This window comes from Liolophura sinensis, chromosome 3 (assembly GCF_032854445.1).
Source record: "Liolophura sinensis isolate JHLJ2023 chromosome 3, CUHK_Ljap_v2, whole genome shotgun sequence".
Classification (NCBI taxonomy): domain Eukaryota; kingdom Metazoa; phylum Mollusca; class Polyplacophora; order Chitonida; family Chitonidae; genus Liolophura; species Liolophura sinensis.
This window is the reverse complement of record NC_088297.1, coordinates 8,994,782-9,015,558: the sequence shown is the minus strand read 5'-3', so window position 1 is coordinate 9,015,558 and position 20,777 is coordinate 8,994,782. Positions and strand designations below refer to the sequence as shown.

At 39.9% G+C, this 20,777-nt stretch overlaps 2 protein-coding genes across 5 annotated transcripts; one reads left to right on the top strand and one right to left on the bottom strand.

The window, feature by feature from the left end:
• Nucleotides 1–2,311: 2,311 nt before the first annotated feature.
• Nucleotides 2,312–12,800, bottom strand: LOC135463756 (uncharacterized). Of its 4 annotated transcripts, none has more exons than XM_064741180.1 (5): nucleotides 12,150–12,800; nucleotides 10,750–10,864; nucleotides 6,069–6,289; nucleotides 4,953–5,714; nucleotides 2,312–3,277 (listed from the first exon to the last, which is right to left on the bottom strand). In XM_064741180.1, exons 3-5 carry the CDS (start codon nucleotides 6,220–6,222, stop codon nucleotides 2,634–2,636), a joined length of 1,560 nt encoding a protein of 519 aa, XP_064597250.1. In that variant the 5' UTR covers nucleotides 6,223–6,289; nucleotides 10,750–10,864; nucleotides 12,150–12,800; the 3' UTR covers nucleotides 2,312–2,633. The 4 variants fall into 4 exon arrangements, with proteins under 4 accessions (XP_064597250.1, XP_064597251.1, XP_064597252.1 ...); XM_064741181.1 differs by lacking the exon at nucleotides 12,150–12,800 and adding an exon at nucleotides 11,119–11,153; XM_064741182.1 differs by lacking the exon at nucleotides 10,750–10,864.
• LOC135463757 (zinc finger protein 628-like) lies at nucleotides 7,624–19,939 on the top strand. Its single transcript, XM_064741183.1, has 4 exons — nucleotides 7,624–7,645; nucleotides 9,290–9,509; nucleotides 10,133–10,915; nucleotides 15,548–19,939. Exons 2-4 carry the CDS (start codon nucleotides 9,365–9,367, stop codon nucleotides 15,763–15,765), a joined length of 1,146 nt encoding a protein of 381 aa, XP_064597253.1. The 5' UTR covers nucleotides 7,624–7,645; nucleotides 9,290–9,364; the 3' UTR covers nucleotides 15,766–19,939.
• Nucleotides 19,940–20,777: the final 838 nt, after the last annotated feature.

Below are 20,777 nucleotides of genomic sequence, written 5' to 3'. Positions count from 1 at the left end.
AACACTAATAACGAGACCTTGGAGAACAGAACCTTTATCACACAACAAGAGTGTTTGCCAAATAAATTTAGAGTGAGTGAGTGCTTGGGGTTTAACGTCGTACTCAACAATTTTTCAGTCATATGGGTGCATGTACATGTAATGTGTCTCCTTGTAGCAGGACGGATTTCCCACCGCTCTTTTATCTAGTGCTGCTTCACTGAGACGACTTACCGAAGGCAAGTAAGCGCCCCCCCCCCCCCCCCCCCCCCCGAGCCATTATACCGATACGGGTCAACCAGTCGTTGCACTTCCCCATAACGCTGAACACCAAGCGAGGAAGTTACAACTTCCTCTTTTAAAGTCTTAGGTGTGACTCGATCAAGGATTGGTCCTGGATCTACCTGTCCCGAAATAAATTTAGAGTACCGGTACCTAATATTCAGCTCATCTTAGCCATGCATATCTCACACAGCAACCAAATACGTGACGATTTTGTTTCACTTTGAGCTAAGCGTATGTATGTATCCTTTGGGTTTTTTCGTTTGTTGCCGTACTTAACAGTTTTTCAGTCATAAGACTCATAAAAGCATCATACCAAAGACACAAGACATGACACCCCACCAGTCACATTACACTGACATTGGGTCAACCAGTCGGCTTTACTTGCGTTATGTGCTGAACACCCAAGCGACACAGAAATAAGTACCATTTTTAACGTATTTGTATCACCCGATCCAGGTTTGATTTCAGTGATCGAGCTAAGTGTACGTTGATTCATTAGTGGTTAGTTATAACACAAAAAACACGTCTGCAAAAAATAAAGGTTAAGGCGTTTGCCGAGATTTGCTGTGATCGTCAGTGACTAAGATCGGATGAGCCACAGCTTGTGTTTGGGATAGTCGGATGGGAGAATGAATGTCCCTCATCCAAGCACAGCAACGCAGTTGCGAGAGTTGTAAGAGAAAATTCCACCGCATTAATCTAAGTTAGCTAACTGGGTATCTCCCAGAGATAACAAACCTGTTTTGAGAAGTACACACAATGCAAGTGCCCGAGACACTTATAACTGTTCACAGAACAGAACATTTTCAAGGTTGCAGAAGTCATATCCACTTGTACACATTTTGTACACACATGTGGTCTAGTCAGAACAGATAAAATTGTCAAAACCTAAGCTGTTCGTAAAATTAAAGACCTTTGATTTATTTTATCTGATCGGTGTTTTACGCCGTGCTGATGAATATTTCATTAATACGACGTCGACCCACCATTATGGTTAGGAAGAAACCTGGCAGAAACCGGCGGAACCCACGATCATCCTCGGGTTCTTAACTGACATTTTTCAATTCAGAAATATAGGTCCAAGAAGTGTAGTTTGGAGTGAAATACAACTCATCGTTTGTATTTAGCTGAACCAACTCAAACAATTCTGAATTTCTTTCTGTAGTCTGTCCCCTTCACAGCAGCACCGAGACAGGCAAGAGTTGAACTCCGACCCAGAACTTCTCGGCGTGAGGTGCTGATTATCTGTCTAGACGAACAAAGATTGCCCACCTTGTACTGTTTACAAATGAAACAAGTACAACAGTAGAAGTGGGGGAGATCTCCCTGTCCGAGGCTGGGGTTAAACCTTAACCTAGTGTGTTCTTGCATTACAAAGACCAGCTTCTTAACCACGTGACCATGACAAACCCCCATAATTTTGAAATAGTCTGCAGTATGGCCTAGAACGCCAACAAAATAAATAGACCAGTCGCGCCGTTCTCTCAATGTCTCTAGTATACACTGATTCTCTCAGTCACCCTGTGTCTGGACTTGTCAAAGCGTGCATAGGTAAACCATCAATAATCCAGCAGTTGAAACGAACAAGTCAAACCTACGCCAAAGTCCCAGCCAGGTATGTGCTGGTTATTCGAAAATTTCTTCCACCGGGACATTATTGGCCTTTTTTCCGCTTCAAATATAAGGCTATGTCAGTCTTTCGTTTTAAACAGTTTGTCTTTCGTTGTCAAACGCTTATCTTTCAAACACCTACACTTTCCAGCCAATACATCGGCTATGGTTCAAGCATGAAATATGAAGGGCGACAATTTGACGTCTTAACACAAAATTTTCAGAGCCTGGGTTATTGTTAGAAGTGTGTTTGTCGGTGCAAGTGTTTACGGATTCAATGTATACCAAAACTTAGGATTGACAAGTTGTAAATTTTAGTTAAACTACCATACAACATATCACCGCAAGCAAACCAAGTTAGTAGAGAACGGTTCAAAATGAATTTGAAGAAATTGGATTCTTTTTGAAGAATAATAACACGAAGTTGAATGTAGGTGCAATGCATGGATTGATAACCATCAACTCAATGGCAGAAAATGCCATTTTACATTACCTGTATGCTTGCCTAGAAAGCATCTTGCAATCTACTGGCAGAATTATATCTGGAAACTTAAAAAAAACTGTAACATTTTGCCAATTTGTATTTGTCTATAACAAGTGATGAAGACAATTCAGGGCAAATGTTTCCGTATAAATATTCATGTATACTTGTAGATATACATCAGAAATTGGTTAACTTGTGTTAAATACGGATAACACAAGAATTCCAAAGCAACAATGATCTCTAAAATCTGACATGGTAAGCCATGGTGTATCCATCATGTTAATTCTCCTCTGTTCTTCCGATGATATGCAAATTTCTGCAGCTGCTTAAGTCTTGTTAGATAAACCTCTCTACATGTCTTGAATTTCTCAGAAGTCTTTAGACAGTAGGGATAGCCACTGGCCTCCAAGAACTTCGCCAAATCCATCTTTAGAGCGCCGAATGCTACCGGGGAGTACGGAGTGCCCGATTCCTTCCTCACGACGCGGAAATATTCCTCAAGATACTTGTTTAAGTCATCGACAGGCATTGTCTCTACAGGTCGTCGCTCTCTGAACTTGCTCCAAAGCCAGCGCTCTAAAGTCATCAGGACTGTTATTGCACCACGTGATCGTGGAGGTTCCTTCTTCACTGAATGGCCAAAAACAGCTTCAATTCTTGCTTTCACCGCTGCCCTCTTTAGCCGCTTTAATGTGTGTCTGGGATACATGTGAGACACGTCTGGGAAATCCAGACGAAATGCGGCTGGGGACCTTCCTGGGGCCTGTTTTGCTTCTAACATGTCTGAGGTCTTTTGTGATGATGGGGTCTGACTTATTATTGGTGTAATGGTTTCATCTGGAAGAGGGGTTTCATCTCGTGCTGGGGTCGTGTCTGGTGATTGGGCCTCTTTTAACATGTTTAAAGCTGGGGTCTGGTCTATTAACAAAGATTTAACATGGGTATTATGTGTTGTCACAAAATCACAGCACACCATGTAAAATAAACGGGTTAACAAAAGATGATAAAAGATGCATAAGAGCTGTGACCCTTTGATTACTTTTCACAACATCTTAAAACAGCATTAACAGCAATGTACAATAATTAAAATAATTTTGAATGTAAATACCAAACTCTACCTATTCTGAATTCTCAACAAATTCGACCTGGACAAATTACTTTTTATAATAAGGTTTATGAAGCCTACATGTGCCCCTACATGAACAGAACATTTTAGACTTTATATAAGGTTTGTGAAGCCTACATGTGCCCCTACATAAACATAACATTTCAGACCTCAAAATCTCATGAATAATCTTCGCAAATCGGATCTTGATTTACTCTTTACTGGTTGAATTTATTGATGATTTAGGGTAAATTAAGTCTAACCGGACATCAACTCTTTTCCCACATACCCACACCATCATAATACTTCATCTTCACGTCAAAGGCGCAATGATCCAAGGGTCAAAGGTCACTTGCCAATGCGGTCGCGGTGAGTTCAAGTATAGCTCATGCTCACTCTCCGGTTACGTGGGATGGCCTGCCAACAACCTGTGGATGGTCATGGCTTTGCTCGGTTTTCTACCACCATAATGCTAGTGGCTGTCGTATGAGTGAAATATTCTTGAGTACAGCGCAAAACACCAATTAAAGAAATAAATATTTAAATTATAGGAGCTCAAAAGAAATAACCCTGCATGGATATTCGTACATGAACAAATTAAAAACATGAAGGGTTAATGTCAAAAGGAAATTAAAAAACTCATACGAAGACATTAAAAATTAAAAACTGAAACGGATTTGTCTGTTTCTGCGCCTGAACTCTTCACGTACCTTTGTGTACGTACTGTACATGACATAAAACTTAATTATGAATTGTTCAGCGTCATTTAATACGGATGACCTAACACGGCAGTACCATACGGGTGCTCAGACTGAACACCAACGCCCGCTAGTTTTGTCCGCTCAGAGCTTTTTGTCTCATCAATCGAGTCGGTCATGTCTTGTACAAGTCCACAGAAATCTATGGTCTCTGAGTCAAAAGCATCTGCTAAAACAGAACGTGTGTTACGCGCATCCCTGGGAGAGTTGTAGAAAATTACATGTAATTAAGAAAACATGGTAAACATAGAAATGTCACCGTAATCGTCAGACTCCTCACATCAATAAAACTGATTTATGAGCCTTTGAGAAACAAGAGTAATGGCAAGGCTGGGGTAGTTCGTCAGTAAGAGTTGTCCGAAAATAATTCCAAAATTTCAGCATCTGATAAACTAACAAGTGTCATCAAATGACATACATGCATCTTGATGCCAAGCCCACATTACTAAAACTGAGTTATGTCCCTTTCATACTTGTATTTATTTATTTATTTATTTTTCTGATTGGTGTTTTACGCCGTACTCAAAAATATTATACTTTTACCACGGCGGCCAGCATTGTGGTGGGAGGAAACCGGGATGTCTAAAGGGAACCCACAACCATCTGCAGGTTGCTGAAGGACCTTCCCACGTACCACAAAACAGGAAGCCAAGGTGAACTGGGGTCGTGTTTGTGACCGGCTGGTGGGACACCAATAGGCCATGAATAAACACCCAAACAAATATCTCACCTTTATCTGCAGAAGAGTTCTTATCTGACGTGGGTGGCTTTTGGCTGGATGTGCCAGCAGAAGCAGCTAACTCTGTGTACTGGTCACAATCCTGTGAGCCCCTGTTACAGTTGTTACAACTAGATGTCTGGCTACCAGATGAGTTTAAAGACTTAGGCATTGGTGTTGACGTTGACTCCTTCACACCCTTTCTCATGGCATCCAACTGGGAAGCATTCTGCCCTGGTTTGACTAAAAAAAACAACTGATTTTTTGGAACTGTCCAACCACGACTGGGTGAGCCAGGTTTTGATGGTACCAGAAGTTTAACAACCTTAATGTTGCATTTTACTGGATCCTGAGACGTGATGGATCGCTTACGTCCCTCTGTAGCCACTGGACTCACTGCCATTGTGTTCGTAACAGGCTCTGTGGCGGGATTTGTAACTGGGTGTTTCACTATGAGTGAAACAGGGCCTTTTGTCAGATTGGTATCACTTGCAGGTGTTCTGTGATTTGTGGCTGCTGGTGAATCTGTAACAAGGTTTGTTGGTTGTGCATCAGAACCTGCTACAGAACTTACTTTAGAGTCAGCCCTTGGATTTTGAGATTTCCTTGGTCTTGAAGCAGACCATCTAACATGCTGCTTTGCAGTTCCACCTGGTTTAACATTGTGGATATTTTCTGTCAGTGAGTTAGGTTTCTGATCATTGACTTTCTGCTCGGCTAAATCACCCTTGTGTCTCTGAAGCCAGGCAGGGTTAGGTTTTGAACCTGTTGATTCTGAAACCATCAACAACATGGGTGTTGTGAAACTGTTGGGTAACCCTGTGAAAATGTTGGGTAACCCTGTGAAACTGTTTCAATACACAAGTAAGGCATACAATCAGGTCATAATAAAATGTGAAAATAATAAATATAAAGTTACATGCACTTGTTCAGGGTACATATGCATTGAAAAATTACCCTACCAGAAGCTAAAAGTTTACAAAAATCACTGTACACACTGTGTCTACATGTTATAATAAGATTAAACTATGAGCATCGTCATGAAGATAACATGAAGGTGTAAGATCTTTTTTGGAAAGTGACCCTCTGTTGCAGGCCAATACTTTTGACTTTTTTTTGTTATCTTACCTAGACGGAGGACACCTTTAGCCTTGTACTCAGCCAATCTCATATCCAGCCATATCATGAACTGTTCAAGGAGGCCTTGATTATTGCGAGCCTCTTGAATAATAATGGCAAATTTCTCCTGTAGACCCTTTAAGGGTAACTTCTTAATTTCCATTGTCTGGGCCACAGGCTCTTTCAAAAACTTCCATTTATAACCTTTAAATATAACCCTTCACACACAGCTGTAAAAAAGAAAAAGATATTTCTTTCTGAAAATATGTAATTTCTCACGATTTTTTTTTGTTTGTTTCGTAGATGTCTGCTTGTAGATTAATTTTAGTAATATCAAGACACTGTCTCCTTCCTCGTAGAAATATAGTCCCAAGGAAGACATATTTATAGTCACTCCTACCTCACGGGAATACCGTGGCAAAGACACCAAACATGTCACACAACAGGAAGTCACAAACGTAAATTCTGCAAGTACTGATGGAAAATATATGTAGACCTATAACTGAGCATCCTAATGACAAGTGGGCAAATATTCTTTCTAGCTGATGAAAAAGATATATGAATTTTGAAGAAATTACTGTAAGAGTCCTTTTTGTGACCGAGTCAGTCAAGCTATAGCCAACAGACATATTTTTAATGATTTCCTCAATGGCATGTGTATGCTGTTGTAATAATCTTGGTGAACAATTTTATTTCAATGTCCCATAAACAGCATGACTTTTAATATGCAGAACTACAGTGTAAAACATTATACAATACCTATGTGTAATCATTGTGCAAACATTTTCCTGTATATCTGGATTATACGTATTTTTAATTAATATCCTGTTTTTCTTTCACATTACTGCTTTTCAGCAGGATTATCCAGAGCTACATAGTAAATGTAATATTAGGAGATGGAAGGGCAACCTCTTCTACCCGCAGTGGAACGACATAGAATTTAATTTTCTAACCTTCCCCAAAAATACACGTTTGCATAAAATCACAAAATTATCTGGTTAATTTATATAAATTATGTATGTCCGTTTTCGCATTTATAGTTAAAGATGCTCGTTGACCTTGACCCGGTGTCGCCATTTTGAAAGCAACTTGTTCCACGACTGGACACTGCCAATTTCTTTCCTGATGTGCAAAAACTATTCCGTAAATTTTTTCCCAGTGTTGACATTCTATATATAAATGAAACATAACATGAACTACAGCTATGCTGAGATGTTACATGCTTCCGTTTAAGCGGTTTTGCAAGAATGCACAGACCGGATTTTACACTGGGTTTCGTTTTTAGATCGGCCGACAACACATATACTCGACCGTTCAGAGACAATAAACTGAGCAGAAAAATCATGACACATGCGGCATGCAACATTTTAGCCTCTACAGTATATTTATTCAGTACTGATCTACTTCACTACCTAACAGACACTAACGTTGTTGACACTTACATTTTATGTGGGCATAATATCAACCCTCGCGCTCGAAATTAGCAGGGAAGATGAAACATAGGAGAGTTCTTCCAATAACGGGAGAGAACTCCCGCAAGGAATTATTTTTTGGGTTGTATGAGATCTCGACAGAACGCTACTAAGGTAAAACGTCTTGTGAAATATGTCATCTTCTCGTTATTGGTTTCGGGACCTACTTCGTTTACGCCTTCGCTGCAACGAAAAGACGTCTTGTTTTTGACAAGGCTTCTGATATTCAAAGTGTAAACATTAGACGAATGGGCATTTTAGGTAACGAAAATTGGCGCCCCACTAATTACAGCGTAGTCTTGGTGTTGACACCAGCTAGGCCCGCATGCATGACAAAAAACAGGGTTCGCACTGGTCTCTGAAATCCTGGAACGTACTGGAATTTTGTGAAAAGGTTTTCAAGACCTTTAAAGTCGTTGAAAAAAAGAGATTATTTTCCGATAGGCTCTTGAAAGCAATACCACTATTTAACGATAAATGTCATACATGTATTGTATTATAGTTATGTTAGTAATGGACTGACATGTATGAGCTGCCAAAGAATATTACCCTAATTCTTCAACTGTTTCGCAAGATTGAGGTAAAATTTTAATGCAGTTTATCAAACTTGATAGAGGTTGGTTATAGAGTCTTAAATAGAGATTGTTTATGTTTTGGTGGGTTTGCCAGTATTAGGCCCTACAGAGCTTCACAGATAAGATATATTTTTATCAGTCTAACCACAGAAATGCTCTTCAGATATGCTTTTAAAAACAGTGAGTACCCATTAAGCATAGATCAGGTGAGGGGCCTCCGTGGCTCAGTCAGTTAGCGCGCTAGCGCAGCGTAATGACCCAGGAGCCTCTCACGAATGCAGTTGCTGCGAGTTCAAGTCCAGCTCATGCTGGCTTCCTCTCTGGCTGTACGTGGGAAGATTTGCCAACAACCTGCAGATGGTTGTGGGTTTACCCCGGGCTCTGCCCAGTTTCCTCCCACCATAATGCTGGCTGTCGTTGTATAAGTGAAATATTCTTGAGTAGGAATGCGTTTGCTGCAAGTTAAAGTCCAGCTCATGCTGGCTTCCTCTCTGGCCGTACGTGGGAAGATTTGCCAACAACCTGCAGATGGTTGTGGGTTTACCGCGGGCTCTGCCCGGTTTCCTCCCACCATAATGCTGGCTGTCGTCGTATAAGTGAAATATTCTTGAGTACGGCGTAAAATACCAATCAAATAAATAAATAGATCAGGTGATATATGCAGGAACAGCTGCATCCTCGGGTTACAGAAATAGCATGCCCATGATAAGTGAAAATTGGTAAATTGGTGACACTTATGATTATCTTGATGTGCGGAATGTTGCTTAGTTTGAACTAAGCCCAATATCTTGGGTGTGCACCTCCACGAAAATAAAAAGTTACGCCGTTTGAACTTCCTTTTGGATACCTCATTGATGCCATTAAGTACACTTGCGTCAAGCCAAGAATAAACTGACAGGCATTAATTTTAACAATCTTTGCACCTTACTCAGAAAATCTCGAGTTGTCCGCAGAAGTTTAATATTAAATACTTGGGAAAGGGCTTTTCAATGACAGATCATATGTTCTTAGCACCAAAACACTATAGAACCATGAAATAGGTATGTCAACCTAGAAGTTAAAATAGAGGCAAAAATAGAAGTAAAACATTCTTGGACTCTAATAATCAGGTAAATAAATAAACAAATTAGCTTACAGTGTATACATGTACTATTTATCTTTTTATATATTTTCCATATTGTAGACTGTCCAGCTTTTGGTTGTCTTGTAGTATACTCAAAGTTCAAAGATCTTTGATGAAAAGGCTACATAGACGAGGATGGGAGTGACACTGGAGAGAGTACAGAACAAGTTTGCCTGCATTATTGGTGAACTCTGCAGTGAACCGGACATCTTGTCACAGTTTGCAATATGGTTAGATTTGAGGCTGGCAGAGTATAAATCCAAGGGAGCAATATCATTAGGTGAGAAAATTTCGTAGTTGTATTAATTTTTTTTTTGTAGCATTTTATTGTTTTGTAACATTTGCTGATTTCATAATACATTGCGTGCATACATCTTTATACAGTCATGGTTGTCATAGTAAATTCATAAAACTTTTGGTGTTTTTTGAACCTGTGTAGGGCCGTCTACTTAGAATCGGCCAACAAAAATGTCATGTCGATAGCTTCAGCTGTTCTGGAGAAGAAAATTTTTTAAGCTTACCAAAAAAATTCAAAATGGCTGCGTGACAGGCCAAAATCACGTGACAGGCCAAACAGCACAAAACCTTAACAGTTGCTTCTTATGACTGTTTGTTATTACAACTCCAATGTTTGGTTTTTTTTCTACCTTTAACAGTTTTCAAGATATTGCAATTTTGTGAGCTGACTAACAATAATAAGACATGTAAAAATGGGAACGTCCAGCAACAACCTACGTATGGTCATTGGTCTCCTACCAGAGTGTACCCGGTTTCCACCTGTGGTGCCATAAAAATGGCTACTGTTGCATAACTGAGAGTCTGTTCTTGAGTACATGTACATGTCAGTGTAAAACACCAATCAAATAAATAGTTAAATAATAATAAACTCAATACTGATTTCAGAATGTTCCGGCTGTGAGCCGGACCCAACCTGGCTTCGTGGACACAGGCGTAGAGGACGAATGAAAAGAGCAACAGAGTCTCCAGCCATGCCAGCTGACATTCCTAAATCTTACAGACCTGGTGGTGATGGAGATTATTCTGTTTATAATGAGTATGAGGAGGATGTCGCCGTGTTAAGCGAAGTGGAACAGGAAGATGTGGCGGTAATGGGAGCTGAGTTCTCAGACATGACGGCCAAGTCTGCCGTTTTCCCTATCCATATGTACAAGGTAACCAACCGTAAGCGGCCAGGTATTGACCCTGTTATTTCCAAAGTCGACCACTTAGTGCCAGGCGAACATAACTTTGATCTTGCATCTTCACAGAAATCACAAAGACTTGAGGTACACGGAGCAGATGGCGATAGCTCTGCATCTTTATCAGACACACCAGGAGCCACTGAAAGTCTCGCTTCCATTATCAAACCAGACTCTTGTGCATTCAGCCGGCTTGAGCAGTCAGTTGTTGCACCGTGTTCTGAACAATCACCAACACCAGAGGAAAGGGAGCCATTGCAAATTATAGTGAAAACAGAGAAACCGTCATCGGACGGCTCTGTAGAAATGACAGAGACTCACGTGCAGTTGACAGGCGAAGATCTCAGTGCGTATCCGAGTCCTGCAGATTTGCTCTCATGCGGAGAGTCCAACAATAGCAGTGGTCTACCATTTCCGAACAGAGTAACAGGTAACACTGGGCAACAGATACCAAAAACCGAAAGTGAAGTGCAGAATTTTCCCAAAAGTAAGTATAAATACATGTACCAAAGGCCAATTTCACAAAGCGGATGTTAGACTTGGGACATTTCTCACAAAGCGGATGACAGACTTGGGACATCACCTCTGCTTCTTTTAGTGAAACTGAATATGCATGAAATTGTAACAAGAATACATTTTCTATTTTTTCACTTGGTTAGTCCATCTAATGTAAGAACAACATATACATACATGTAATTTTACTTTCCGTAAAAACTGGAACTATAATATTTTGGCTTTCTGCACTGCTAATTATCTGTCCTGAAAATGAGAAAAATTACAGTAAGTCAAAATTTAGAACGTCATCATAACGCAAATTTTGTCACATCTTTCTCAGTTTAAGATAATGACAACAGTTTATGAGCTGGTGAGAATTGTAATACACAGAGCCAGAAAAATATTTCAGATTTTGACTTCACAATTATGTCAGAAATAGCTTTGTAAAATTGGCCCATGTCTGAACATGGTAGTACTTTTGTAATTGTAGAGTCGCTGCTGATACCAGACTGAGACTACGTTTGATATTCCCCTATTTCAGCTGTTTTCAGTGTTTTCATGGCAATAAGCTGTTGACTGCAACCATGTAAATAGTCGTGTATGAAATTTGTTTTAGACTACTGGCAGATGGAATATACAGTTTCTATAAATGTGGAAATGTTACTAGCTATTAAAAGGAACCTGATGTTCTCCAGGTTGTCCAGTTTCCTTCACTTGTTATTACTTAATCACTACATGTATTTAGTGGGACAGTTTGGTATATAAAAATGCGCTTTAAGATGACTCTTGTGAAATAGGTATTTAAGTGTCTAAGGAAATGAGGTGTTGAGTATTGTATTTCACTCGTTAAAAGTTTGGTGTTTCACAAAAGCCATAAAATAATATCTTTGATGCCAAAACTCCTTATCAGAAATGAATCAAAATTCACCCCCCCCCCAAAAAAAAATGAATGAAAATAAAATCCTGTTAGTTGGATAAAACAATCAGAATGAAGCAAAATGTGTTTGCTACATTGTGGCATTGTGACAGTCCTTTGTCTAAACATTCAGGTGTATTAATCAGAGCTCGAATTAGAAAATCTCCTTTGGCTTGCAACTTTTCTCGAATCATAAAGTTTTAGCGGGCACGATGGGAGATGACCTGCAATTTTTAAACATGGGTTGTCAATTTTGTAGTTCAGTTAAATTAAACGTGGAGATCTGTTTCAACATCTTTCTGATTTTTACCTGCCTCAACGTTTGATCATTGAATTCCGAACTCCAGTCTGTCCATAACGAAGTTGGCTTTTAAATTCACCCAAAAGCATGAGAGAATAGGACCTTATTATCACTTCTGCAAGTATAAATCCAGTCCCGAGTCGAAAAATTGATGCAATCCACAGAAATATTTCCTTCTCGCCCGTCGAAATAATTTTTTGCAGTCGGGTCTACAAACATTTCGGAACGGCCCGCCAAAGGACATGGAAATCAACCCATCAGGACCACGCTGCCCTAAATGACAAGCTTAGCGATGGTTTCATCAGTCATCATGTATTAAAATACAAAGAACAATTTGCCCAGTCAGTCGAACGAGAAAAGTCAAATCCAGATGTTTCAGGCAAGGCTTGCGGCTATCGTTTATTGTCTGTGCAGCGGTCTCGTTATCCATGTTTTCTGACGGTGGCCTTAGATTCAACCCGAACTTTGAAGAGGGAAAAGTTAACATTTTATCAGATTTTCTGCGTACAACTAGTCCGAAATGGATTTAAATGTGTACTAGTTTTTGAAAGGATCCTTTTGTCTTCTATCCAAAGAAGAAGTCAACATTGGTTTCGCTTTTAGTTGAAGCAAAAACGGAAGTACATGCCGCAGTACGAGCGCACATGCGCACACAAGCGAAGGGAGATAATTTTATTCTTAAGTAGCTTTCAGCACAGAGTTATCTCATGTAACGGGGCATAGACCCCCATTAATTTTCCATAAGCGACAATTTTAACGTTTAGCGGTGAAGCTCAGCCCCAAACATTCCGTGGCCAATAAACTTTGGTGCATACCTGCCCCAGCCTGTGAGAAAGAAGCCATTAAAATCTTGACGTAGGTTGACCGTCAAAATATGGACCTTTCTATGCCGGCAGCTGGGAGGGGTGCCTAGCAACGCCAAGGGGACGTCACTCGCAGCCTCATCACCACCTATCTCCTTGTGTCCTCTCGCCTAGAATTTCAAACTTTCATCATTAAAACTCATACCTGCCCAAAGCTTAGACAGTTTCCATCATTTTGATACCAAGCATGCACCTTATACCAAAAACAATAGGCTGGCAGCAAAAAAGACTTTACACCCTAAAATACACAGAATTACATTCGTCCCTCCCGAAAAAAGGAAGTTGTAAGTTTGCAACAGCTGCGAACGGCATCCCTTAAATTTTCGGTGAACAATAAATTTGTATTCGGCAAATTTTCGGCCTGCCTTTTGCCATTCAGAAGCACCCATTTCGAGCCCTGTTAATGTTGTATCCTCACCACTACATGAGGGCTAGGTATGCTGCACACATGCATAGCTGTGCAGCGTGCTTATACATAGAGGCATTAGACTCTGGTACATGTAACAACGATATTAGAAAGTGATGTGTTTGGTCCAAGAAGACCTTTACATCGTTGAGGTAGGTGCTCTCCCTGCTTTTCACGCATTATCACGCGAGATTTGTAATATTAGAGCATTGCTGTGATCGGGAATTTGTGAGTCACATGATCTGTCTGGCCGAGAAAAGCCAATAGTGGACCACAATGGCGTTTTTTGCCTAGTCACAGGTGGCTGTTTGAGCTCCTCTCTGTCACAGTCACAGTTTCATAGCCACCGGGACAGCGTACACTGAATCATACACAATTTCATGCCGATAAGTCAGATACATGTAAGTGGTTATCAATATAAAACAGATGACATCTGTCAAGTCGACAAGTGCTGCTTTATTCTGGACTTCTTCATTTTGTTAAAGAAGATTTCCGTCGGCCATGCTGGACATTTTCCAATGAATTTTAAGGCCGATTTTTACGGATCATATTGGATATGTTTGTGCGCTGAATTTCAGTGGAGATTTTCACCAACTGTGATGTGTGTTGGATATACAGTTTGCACATAATAGGCCTACATGTAACTGGGACCATGTTCGAACTTGGAGAGCCTGTAGACATTTTATTTAAATACATGTATGTATGTAGACATTTTGTGGGAAATTTTCGGATTATCACTGAACGCTCTTTGAGCAAAAGAAGTCTGGCATCAAAATTCTGACTGTGACTCCCATTATACTTTCCAGAAGAAACTTTTACCCTTGCTGACAACGTGGCCTTGGTAGACGTGGAAGACACAGCAGTACTTCTGGACTTAAAGGCTGTGATACAGGAACAGAATTTATCCCAGCGCCTTGATGACACTACAAACCAGCAGACAATATCTAACACACATCCTTCTGTGCCAGCAAACCAAAGAACAGTCGTTGACGGTTTTGTTGGACATGTCAAAAGCAGGAAGCATCAGAATGTAACTGTGACAGATGTGTCTAATTTGGATGAAAGGGGTTTGAAAGTCGGTGTTAGTCAAGGTGCTAAAGAAGACATGTATGTTGCGCGCCGAAAGAGCCGCGCCTGGACGCAGGCAGACATGGACCAGGCCGTGGCTGCTGTGGAGAGTGGGTTGATGTCTCAGCGGAGGGCGTGTCAGCTGTTAGGGGTGCCGCGGACAAGCCTGCAGAGGAGGCTGATAGGGTCACTGATCAGGGAGGAGAAGTAGCCGTTTTATGGGGGATGTCGATAATTGTGATACATAGTTCCCCTGCATGTGGCTAGGAAATGGGAGTGGCAGTGTGCAGTGAGGAGGACAGAAAAAATAACCACATGCTGGCTGGCCAGGAAATGGCTGTTGTTCTTATAACATGCATATCGCCAAATTGGAGGATTCAAGATGTTCAGATGAAGATTCATGCTTGAAGGCATGTGTCTTAGGCTGGGTGATTTTTTTGTGTGCTTCCGTCCATAATGTGATCAGGAGAGATACAAGGAGTGATGTCAAACTTTGTTAACTCTTTCAAAAAAAATTAAAGCTTCATTATAAATGAAGATCGCGTCTGTGAATTCAGGTTATGAACTTTGCTGGCCCATTTCTCCAGTAGCTTTAAAGGAGAGTAGGTGGAAGTTGGTGAGACATGGTTTTTATACCTAAGATCTACATGTAGATTCTAATAATAACATGAATGAAGATGTAGGTTCAATTCTGGCCTTGTACAGAGAATTTGTGTTTCCTATCTCTCGGTGTTCATGAGACCTTGGTGGTAGTAACTGGTCAACATTGCTCAGGTGACTTTTTGGGCAATTTGTTCATTGAAGCTCACTTGTTTTCTGCAGATATGGTGTATATATATATATATATATATATACACATCACACGTAGCAATTTTGTCAGTGTAATGTGCCAAAGGTTGGTGGTTTACATCGGGCATTCTTGTTTCCTCTCCAATAAACTGACTGCTGTGGTACAAGTGAATAATTCTTGAGTGTGGCGTTTCACAACAATCAGATATGTACAGGTATATGTAAATAAATAAATATGATCTGTAATTTGAATTACAACATTTTGTTCTTGTTTTCCCCAGGCAAGCAGACCCGGCCGATGACGTGTGAAGATTGTGGGTCCGTGTTCAACAGATACGATTCCTTCAGACGCCACAGACGCACACACCTGCTCAATGTACGCTACCCTTGTACCCTCTGCAGCAAGTCCTTCACCCGAAATGAACATTTGAAGCGACATCAGAGAGGGGTTCATCAGTTTGGAGACGAGCCAACACATATCATGCCTTCATCACCATAGACCTTTTGTAGAAGTGAAAAAAGCATTTAAACTCTATGAAGACAAATACTTGTAATCCTTCGCTCCAGGGTTACTGACTTTCAAGCTAATCTGGATTCCACACCATACAGTTCCATAGCTCTGGTCAAATATCAATTTTATGTGATTAAGTCGACAGTGACTCATGGAAAAACAGAGCAATTTATCATCAAGATATGGATATTTTTGGCTCAGACTAAGCAGTTCTAGAAATTGGTCATTCTGTCAGTAAAATTGTCAATAATTTAACTTCTTTATAAATAACTTGGGCCTCCCATCTTTCAACATGGACCTCCCATTTGTCAACATGGGCCTCCCATCTGTCAACATGGGCCTCCCACCTGTCAACCTGGGCCTCCCATCTTTCAACATGGGCCTCCCCTCTTTTAACATGGGCCTAATATCATTCAACGGGGCCTAATATCTTTTAACATGGGCCATTTAAGGAAAGAAAATGAAATAAGTAACCTTGGCTATTTCAAAAGAGGGGTGGAAACGGACGTAAACAGCCATAGCCATTTTGCTTTGACATGTTGGTAGTTCTATCAATGAATTTTAGCTTGGGCTTAAAGCTCTGTAAGTTAGTCATTCTGTGAGCAAAAATTGTCAACATCCTAACTTCTTTATCTTAAATAACAAGGGCCTCCCATCTTTTAAAGTGGGCCATTGATTTAAAGGAAAAGACAACAAATAATTTAACCATAGCTATTTCAAAAGAGAGATGGAAGCAGACCTATGCCGCCACAGCCATTTTGCTCTGACGTTCTGTAGCTCTGTAAATAACCTTTAGTCTGGAATTCTTACGTCATGAGTTATCCAAAGTGAGAGAAACCGGAAATAATCGTAACATACCAGACATGATTTTTTTCCGCTTTTTAGCGGAATTCCGCCTTTTCTTTGTTCAGTTTCGATTAATTTACCTGTTTTCCGGTTTTTTTTTTCTGTGTAGTAACATTTTGTAAAGTTCCGATTTATTTCCTCAAAATAAAGTCGAAGATTCTGTCAATTTGCCGATGCATGGCTACCGAAATCTGGCGTTGCCGGAGGTTATAATGTTATCTGAATGGAGTCTGTTGTCCAGTCAGATCGTGTGTTTCATTAAGCCGAACTGTTTCAACAAGTCGGGAACAAGATACCATTATTCGAAGGCAGAAGCAGAGCCAGCCCAGTCAAAAATGGCGGCAACGTCTCGGAGTATCGTGGATCGATCAGATAAAGATTTTGATGCGCGTACAGTGGACAAGGGGTTGAAAAACATCTAGAGGTGGGATTGGCTTGAATCTGGGAGACTCACCATTGAAACCTACCAAGCCATACAAAACATAAAATATGGTTTGAAAGCTTCTGGTAAATCTGCTGTGGAGTATTTCAAGAAGAGGGACCATCTCCATGATAAGGTTGATCACACTCTTGTGAGGAATGTCAAGCGATCATTCAGCCAGTATAAGGCCATTCTTGAAGAGAAGAAATCAGTTGCCACAGAAAAACAGAAACAGCTGGACATTAGGGCACAGAGCACTTTGACGAAAAGGAAAGCCAAGGAGTTGTGTCAAAAGGCAGCCAAGAAAGCCAGAGTGGAACACCATGGTGCCATTGAATGAAAAACTGGACAGTTGTATTCTGTGCCATAACATGCCAATCTAAACATTTGACTGAAAATGCTGAAAATGACCTGTACACTACTAACAATATCTGAACCAGAAAAAATCTGTTACATGTATTAAATTTTGGCTTTGGTACAAAAATGCATTCTTCTCTCTGTCCAGAAGATTAGAGTTCTGTGGGGACAAAGCAGATGGGAAAATCTGTAAGTCAGAAAACAGTGTTGGTTTTCTTCATATTTTACAGGATTCTGGTTTGATTTTAATAGCCAAAAACGTCCCAGAATCCATTTTCAGCCACGCAGATTTTTCTAGCTTCCGGGGCCTAGGCGGCCCCTGGACCCCGGCCTTTTTGGGCTATGATAGTAAATTTCAGCTATTTTCTTGGTTCACCACAATCATGTCTGACATACGCAGATAGCAACGGAAACAGATGCATTCTTGGGTTATTGAACATGTTGAAATAAATCACGCTCGATTGGTTAAAATTGATAGCATGGCAGCGCTTTTGATTTCTCAATGTGTGCTCTTTTGCTTGTTTTTCAAACTGCAGTATCTTTATTGTAAACTTAAAGAGTGAGTGAATGAGTCCTTGGGGTTTAATTCACAATTAACAATTTTTCTGTCATGTGATGAGTAAAAATAAAGAGGTATGCTGTTTAAATTTAAAGTTCATGTGCAGTTGATACATATATATACATTTGGTCTAGTGTTGTCTTTTCTTTTAGCAAGAAGCCTGAGTGCAAATCTATGGAATGTCAGAGCTATTGTGTATTTCCATTTATTTATGGTTACTTGCCTTGTAATTGAATCAGATAGAGAGCACTGGTGTTTCGGGAATTTACAAGATTTGCCTCTGTGTCTTTTAAATGTGTAAGAAGGTCGAGTAGTCATGGGTTTCCCGGGTTTCATCATACCATGATGCACTGGCTGCTGCATAAAGTGAAATTTCCAGCATAAAACAACAGTCAAATCATTTTAATAAGCAAGTAAATATTTTGGATATAGATGCACAGGTCTATGATTATAAGGGAATACAGGCTTTGTTTCAAAATACAATTTTACACTGTATGCATTGTAACTTGGTTTTTTGGGGATTTATTTGTGTCGACTCTTGAATATAAAAACTTCAGTTCTGGCGATGGCATATCAGTATATTTAGGAAATGTAATTGTGGACCTGGAATGTTGTTTGAGTGAGTTATTCTGTCACAGAGTTAAACAGTATTTCTGGTATTTGTGCAGTATTTCTTTTGTATGGTTTACATGTGTAGTATATTGCCATCTACATCTCTTTTGAAATGAAATTGAAAATTTAAGTTTAGGTTAAGATGTATAATACTGATATTTTATAATTTGCATGAACTGTGCTCGAATGCAATTTTTTTTGGATGATCACTAAACTGTGTCGTCCTCTTAATGCTAGTTTGTGGCAACTTTTCACTTTTATGATGGTTCCGAAAACATAGTGGTATTAATATTTTAAAGTTTGAGGTGTTACAATCAGTTAAATGTTGATACAGAAATATAACTGTGTGAAAAACATGCAGGATACTACTTGTCCAGAACTTATCTTGATCAATGACCAATGATGTGAATTTGAAATTGCGCAGTTTATACTGTATGCTTAAATCTTGGGAGGCCTGATTCAGTGCCCTAATTGTTAGAGCGTCCAACTCAAAGGCAGGAGGCCTGGGATCAAACCCGGGCCGGGCCATACCAAAGACTTCAAAAATGGTACTTGTTGCTGCTTCGCTTGGCATTTAGCACTGAGACGTTTGAGCAAAGAAATAGGACTGATTGGCCCAGTGTCAGTATAATGTGAGTTTGTGAAGTGTCATGTCTGGTGTCTTCAGCATAATACTTCAGTTCCTCAACCGTTTGGCAACTTTTGTCACAATTTATGCACATTTTCAATTTCATTTTTGAGGCCAAACTACATTGGTTGAGTTAACCAACTTCAGGACTTCACAAAAAGTGTAATTTTACACAGAATATTGTTCTCAGAATATGCTTGAATAAACACTTTGCAAAAAATAGATTAAAGCCAAAATAAAAAGTAGCAAATATGTTTTCAGCATTTGATGTTTCTCTTGATTTGGATAATTCGGTACATGTACAAGATAGATGCAGCTGATGACAGTTTAGATTTCTGATAGAGAACGAAGACAAGAAAATTACCCTGTGTGTCTTGATGAGTTTGTAAACTTTATTTCAGACTTGGAATTTTGGGAAATAGAAAAGAATCCAATTTTGTGTGAGTGCAGGCCGCATAAATAAAGCGCAAAATGTGTATTAAGTGATAAGTTTATGCTACATGTAGAATTTTTTGGTTAATTAAATTTCATAATAGGGAAACATCATAATAATCTTTGTGGCTCAAGTTTCAATTTTTATTCCACAAGTGCTTATGTTCATCAGATTGTACAAATATATGGTAAAGACTTAACTTTTCTTGTGTTTTATTTAACTGTACAGTTTTATGTGATGTTTAAATGTTCAGTGTTGTAGATAATGTATTTTTTATTTATTTCAAATAAACTATTACTTGTCTTGGGTGCTACTTTTGTGTGGACTTCCATGTGCATTAACCATGCTCACTGATAAGCCCGTGGATGAAAAGGCCTGTATGGTAAAGAGTGAGACACAGACGTAGGTGTTTGATTCAGAACAAAAGTTTGTTTATATGTACTTGGGACTTAATGTTCTTTTCATTGCAATAATTGTATCCAAATGGATTGGTGACCTCTTGTAGTCTCAATGCCGTGTATGGCGCTGCTTCACTGGAATGCCATGCCAAAGGCACCAATAGTCGCAGTAAACGGACACTGTACCAGGTACATTAACTTTACATGCAGTTGACATTTAATATTACAACCGTGTTTGTCCTACGTATCCAAACTGCATGACTTAGAGGTGGCTTAGCGAATAGAGCTTCTGCCTCGTAAGCGATACACCTGGGGTTTATGTCATCATTCTGAAGATCGGGAACTTTAATTATTATTGGGACGTGGTCGCTAGGGGCTCAGAGAAATAGGCCAAGTACTTGTAAGCCCTATATCAAAATATTGTGGATGGATGGGGATTATATGCCTGGTTCTTTGGCATAGTGTTCCGCAACAAGTGAGTTATCAGTCAGAAGGTCGTGCTGTGTTCGGTAAATTCCCTTAAGTGGGTACAGTCAGCTAGGCCAAATGCTTACACCCATGCAGGATCAACGAGGACGAACAAGGCGGCTAAAACACGCCGCTTGTATCCATTAACATCGACCTGACCGAGCGCCAAAGTATAAGAAACATCAGCCTTTTGATAACAGGTCAGAGCTGGGCAGACTGAAGTTAGAAGGGGGTTAGTTATTAGTTATTTGAATAACTAATAACTAACTCAGCAGTAT

Coding starts and splice junctions, on each gene's coding strand:
- LOC135463757 (XM_064741183.1), top strand. CDS start 9,365: ATGGGAGTGACACTGGAGAGAGTACAGAACAAGTTTGCCTGCATTATT. Junction 9,510..10,132: donor CAAGGGAGCAATATCATTAG/GTGAGAAAATTT, acceptor TACTGATTTCAG/AATGTTCCGGCTGTGAGCCG. Junction 10,916..15,547: donor AGTGCAGAATTTTCCCAAAA/GTAAGTATAAAT, acceptor TGTTTTCCCCAG/GCAAGCAGACCCGGCCGATG.
- LOC135463756 (XM_064741180.1), bottom strand. CDS start 6,222: ATGGAAATTAAGAAGTTACCCTTAAAGGGTCTACAGGAGAAATTTGCC. Junction 5,715..6,068: donor TAAAGGTGTCCTCCGTCTAG/GTAAGATAACAA, acceptor TGATGGTTTCAG/AATCAACAGGTTCAAAACCT. Junction 3,278..4,952: donor GAACTCTTCTGCAGATAAAG/GTGAGATATTTG, acceptor CTTTGTTAATAG/ACCAGACCCCAGCTTTAAAC.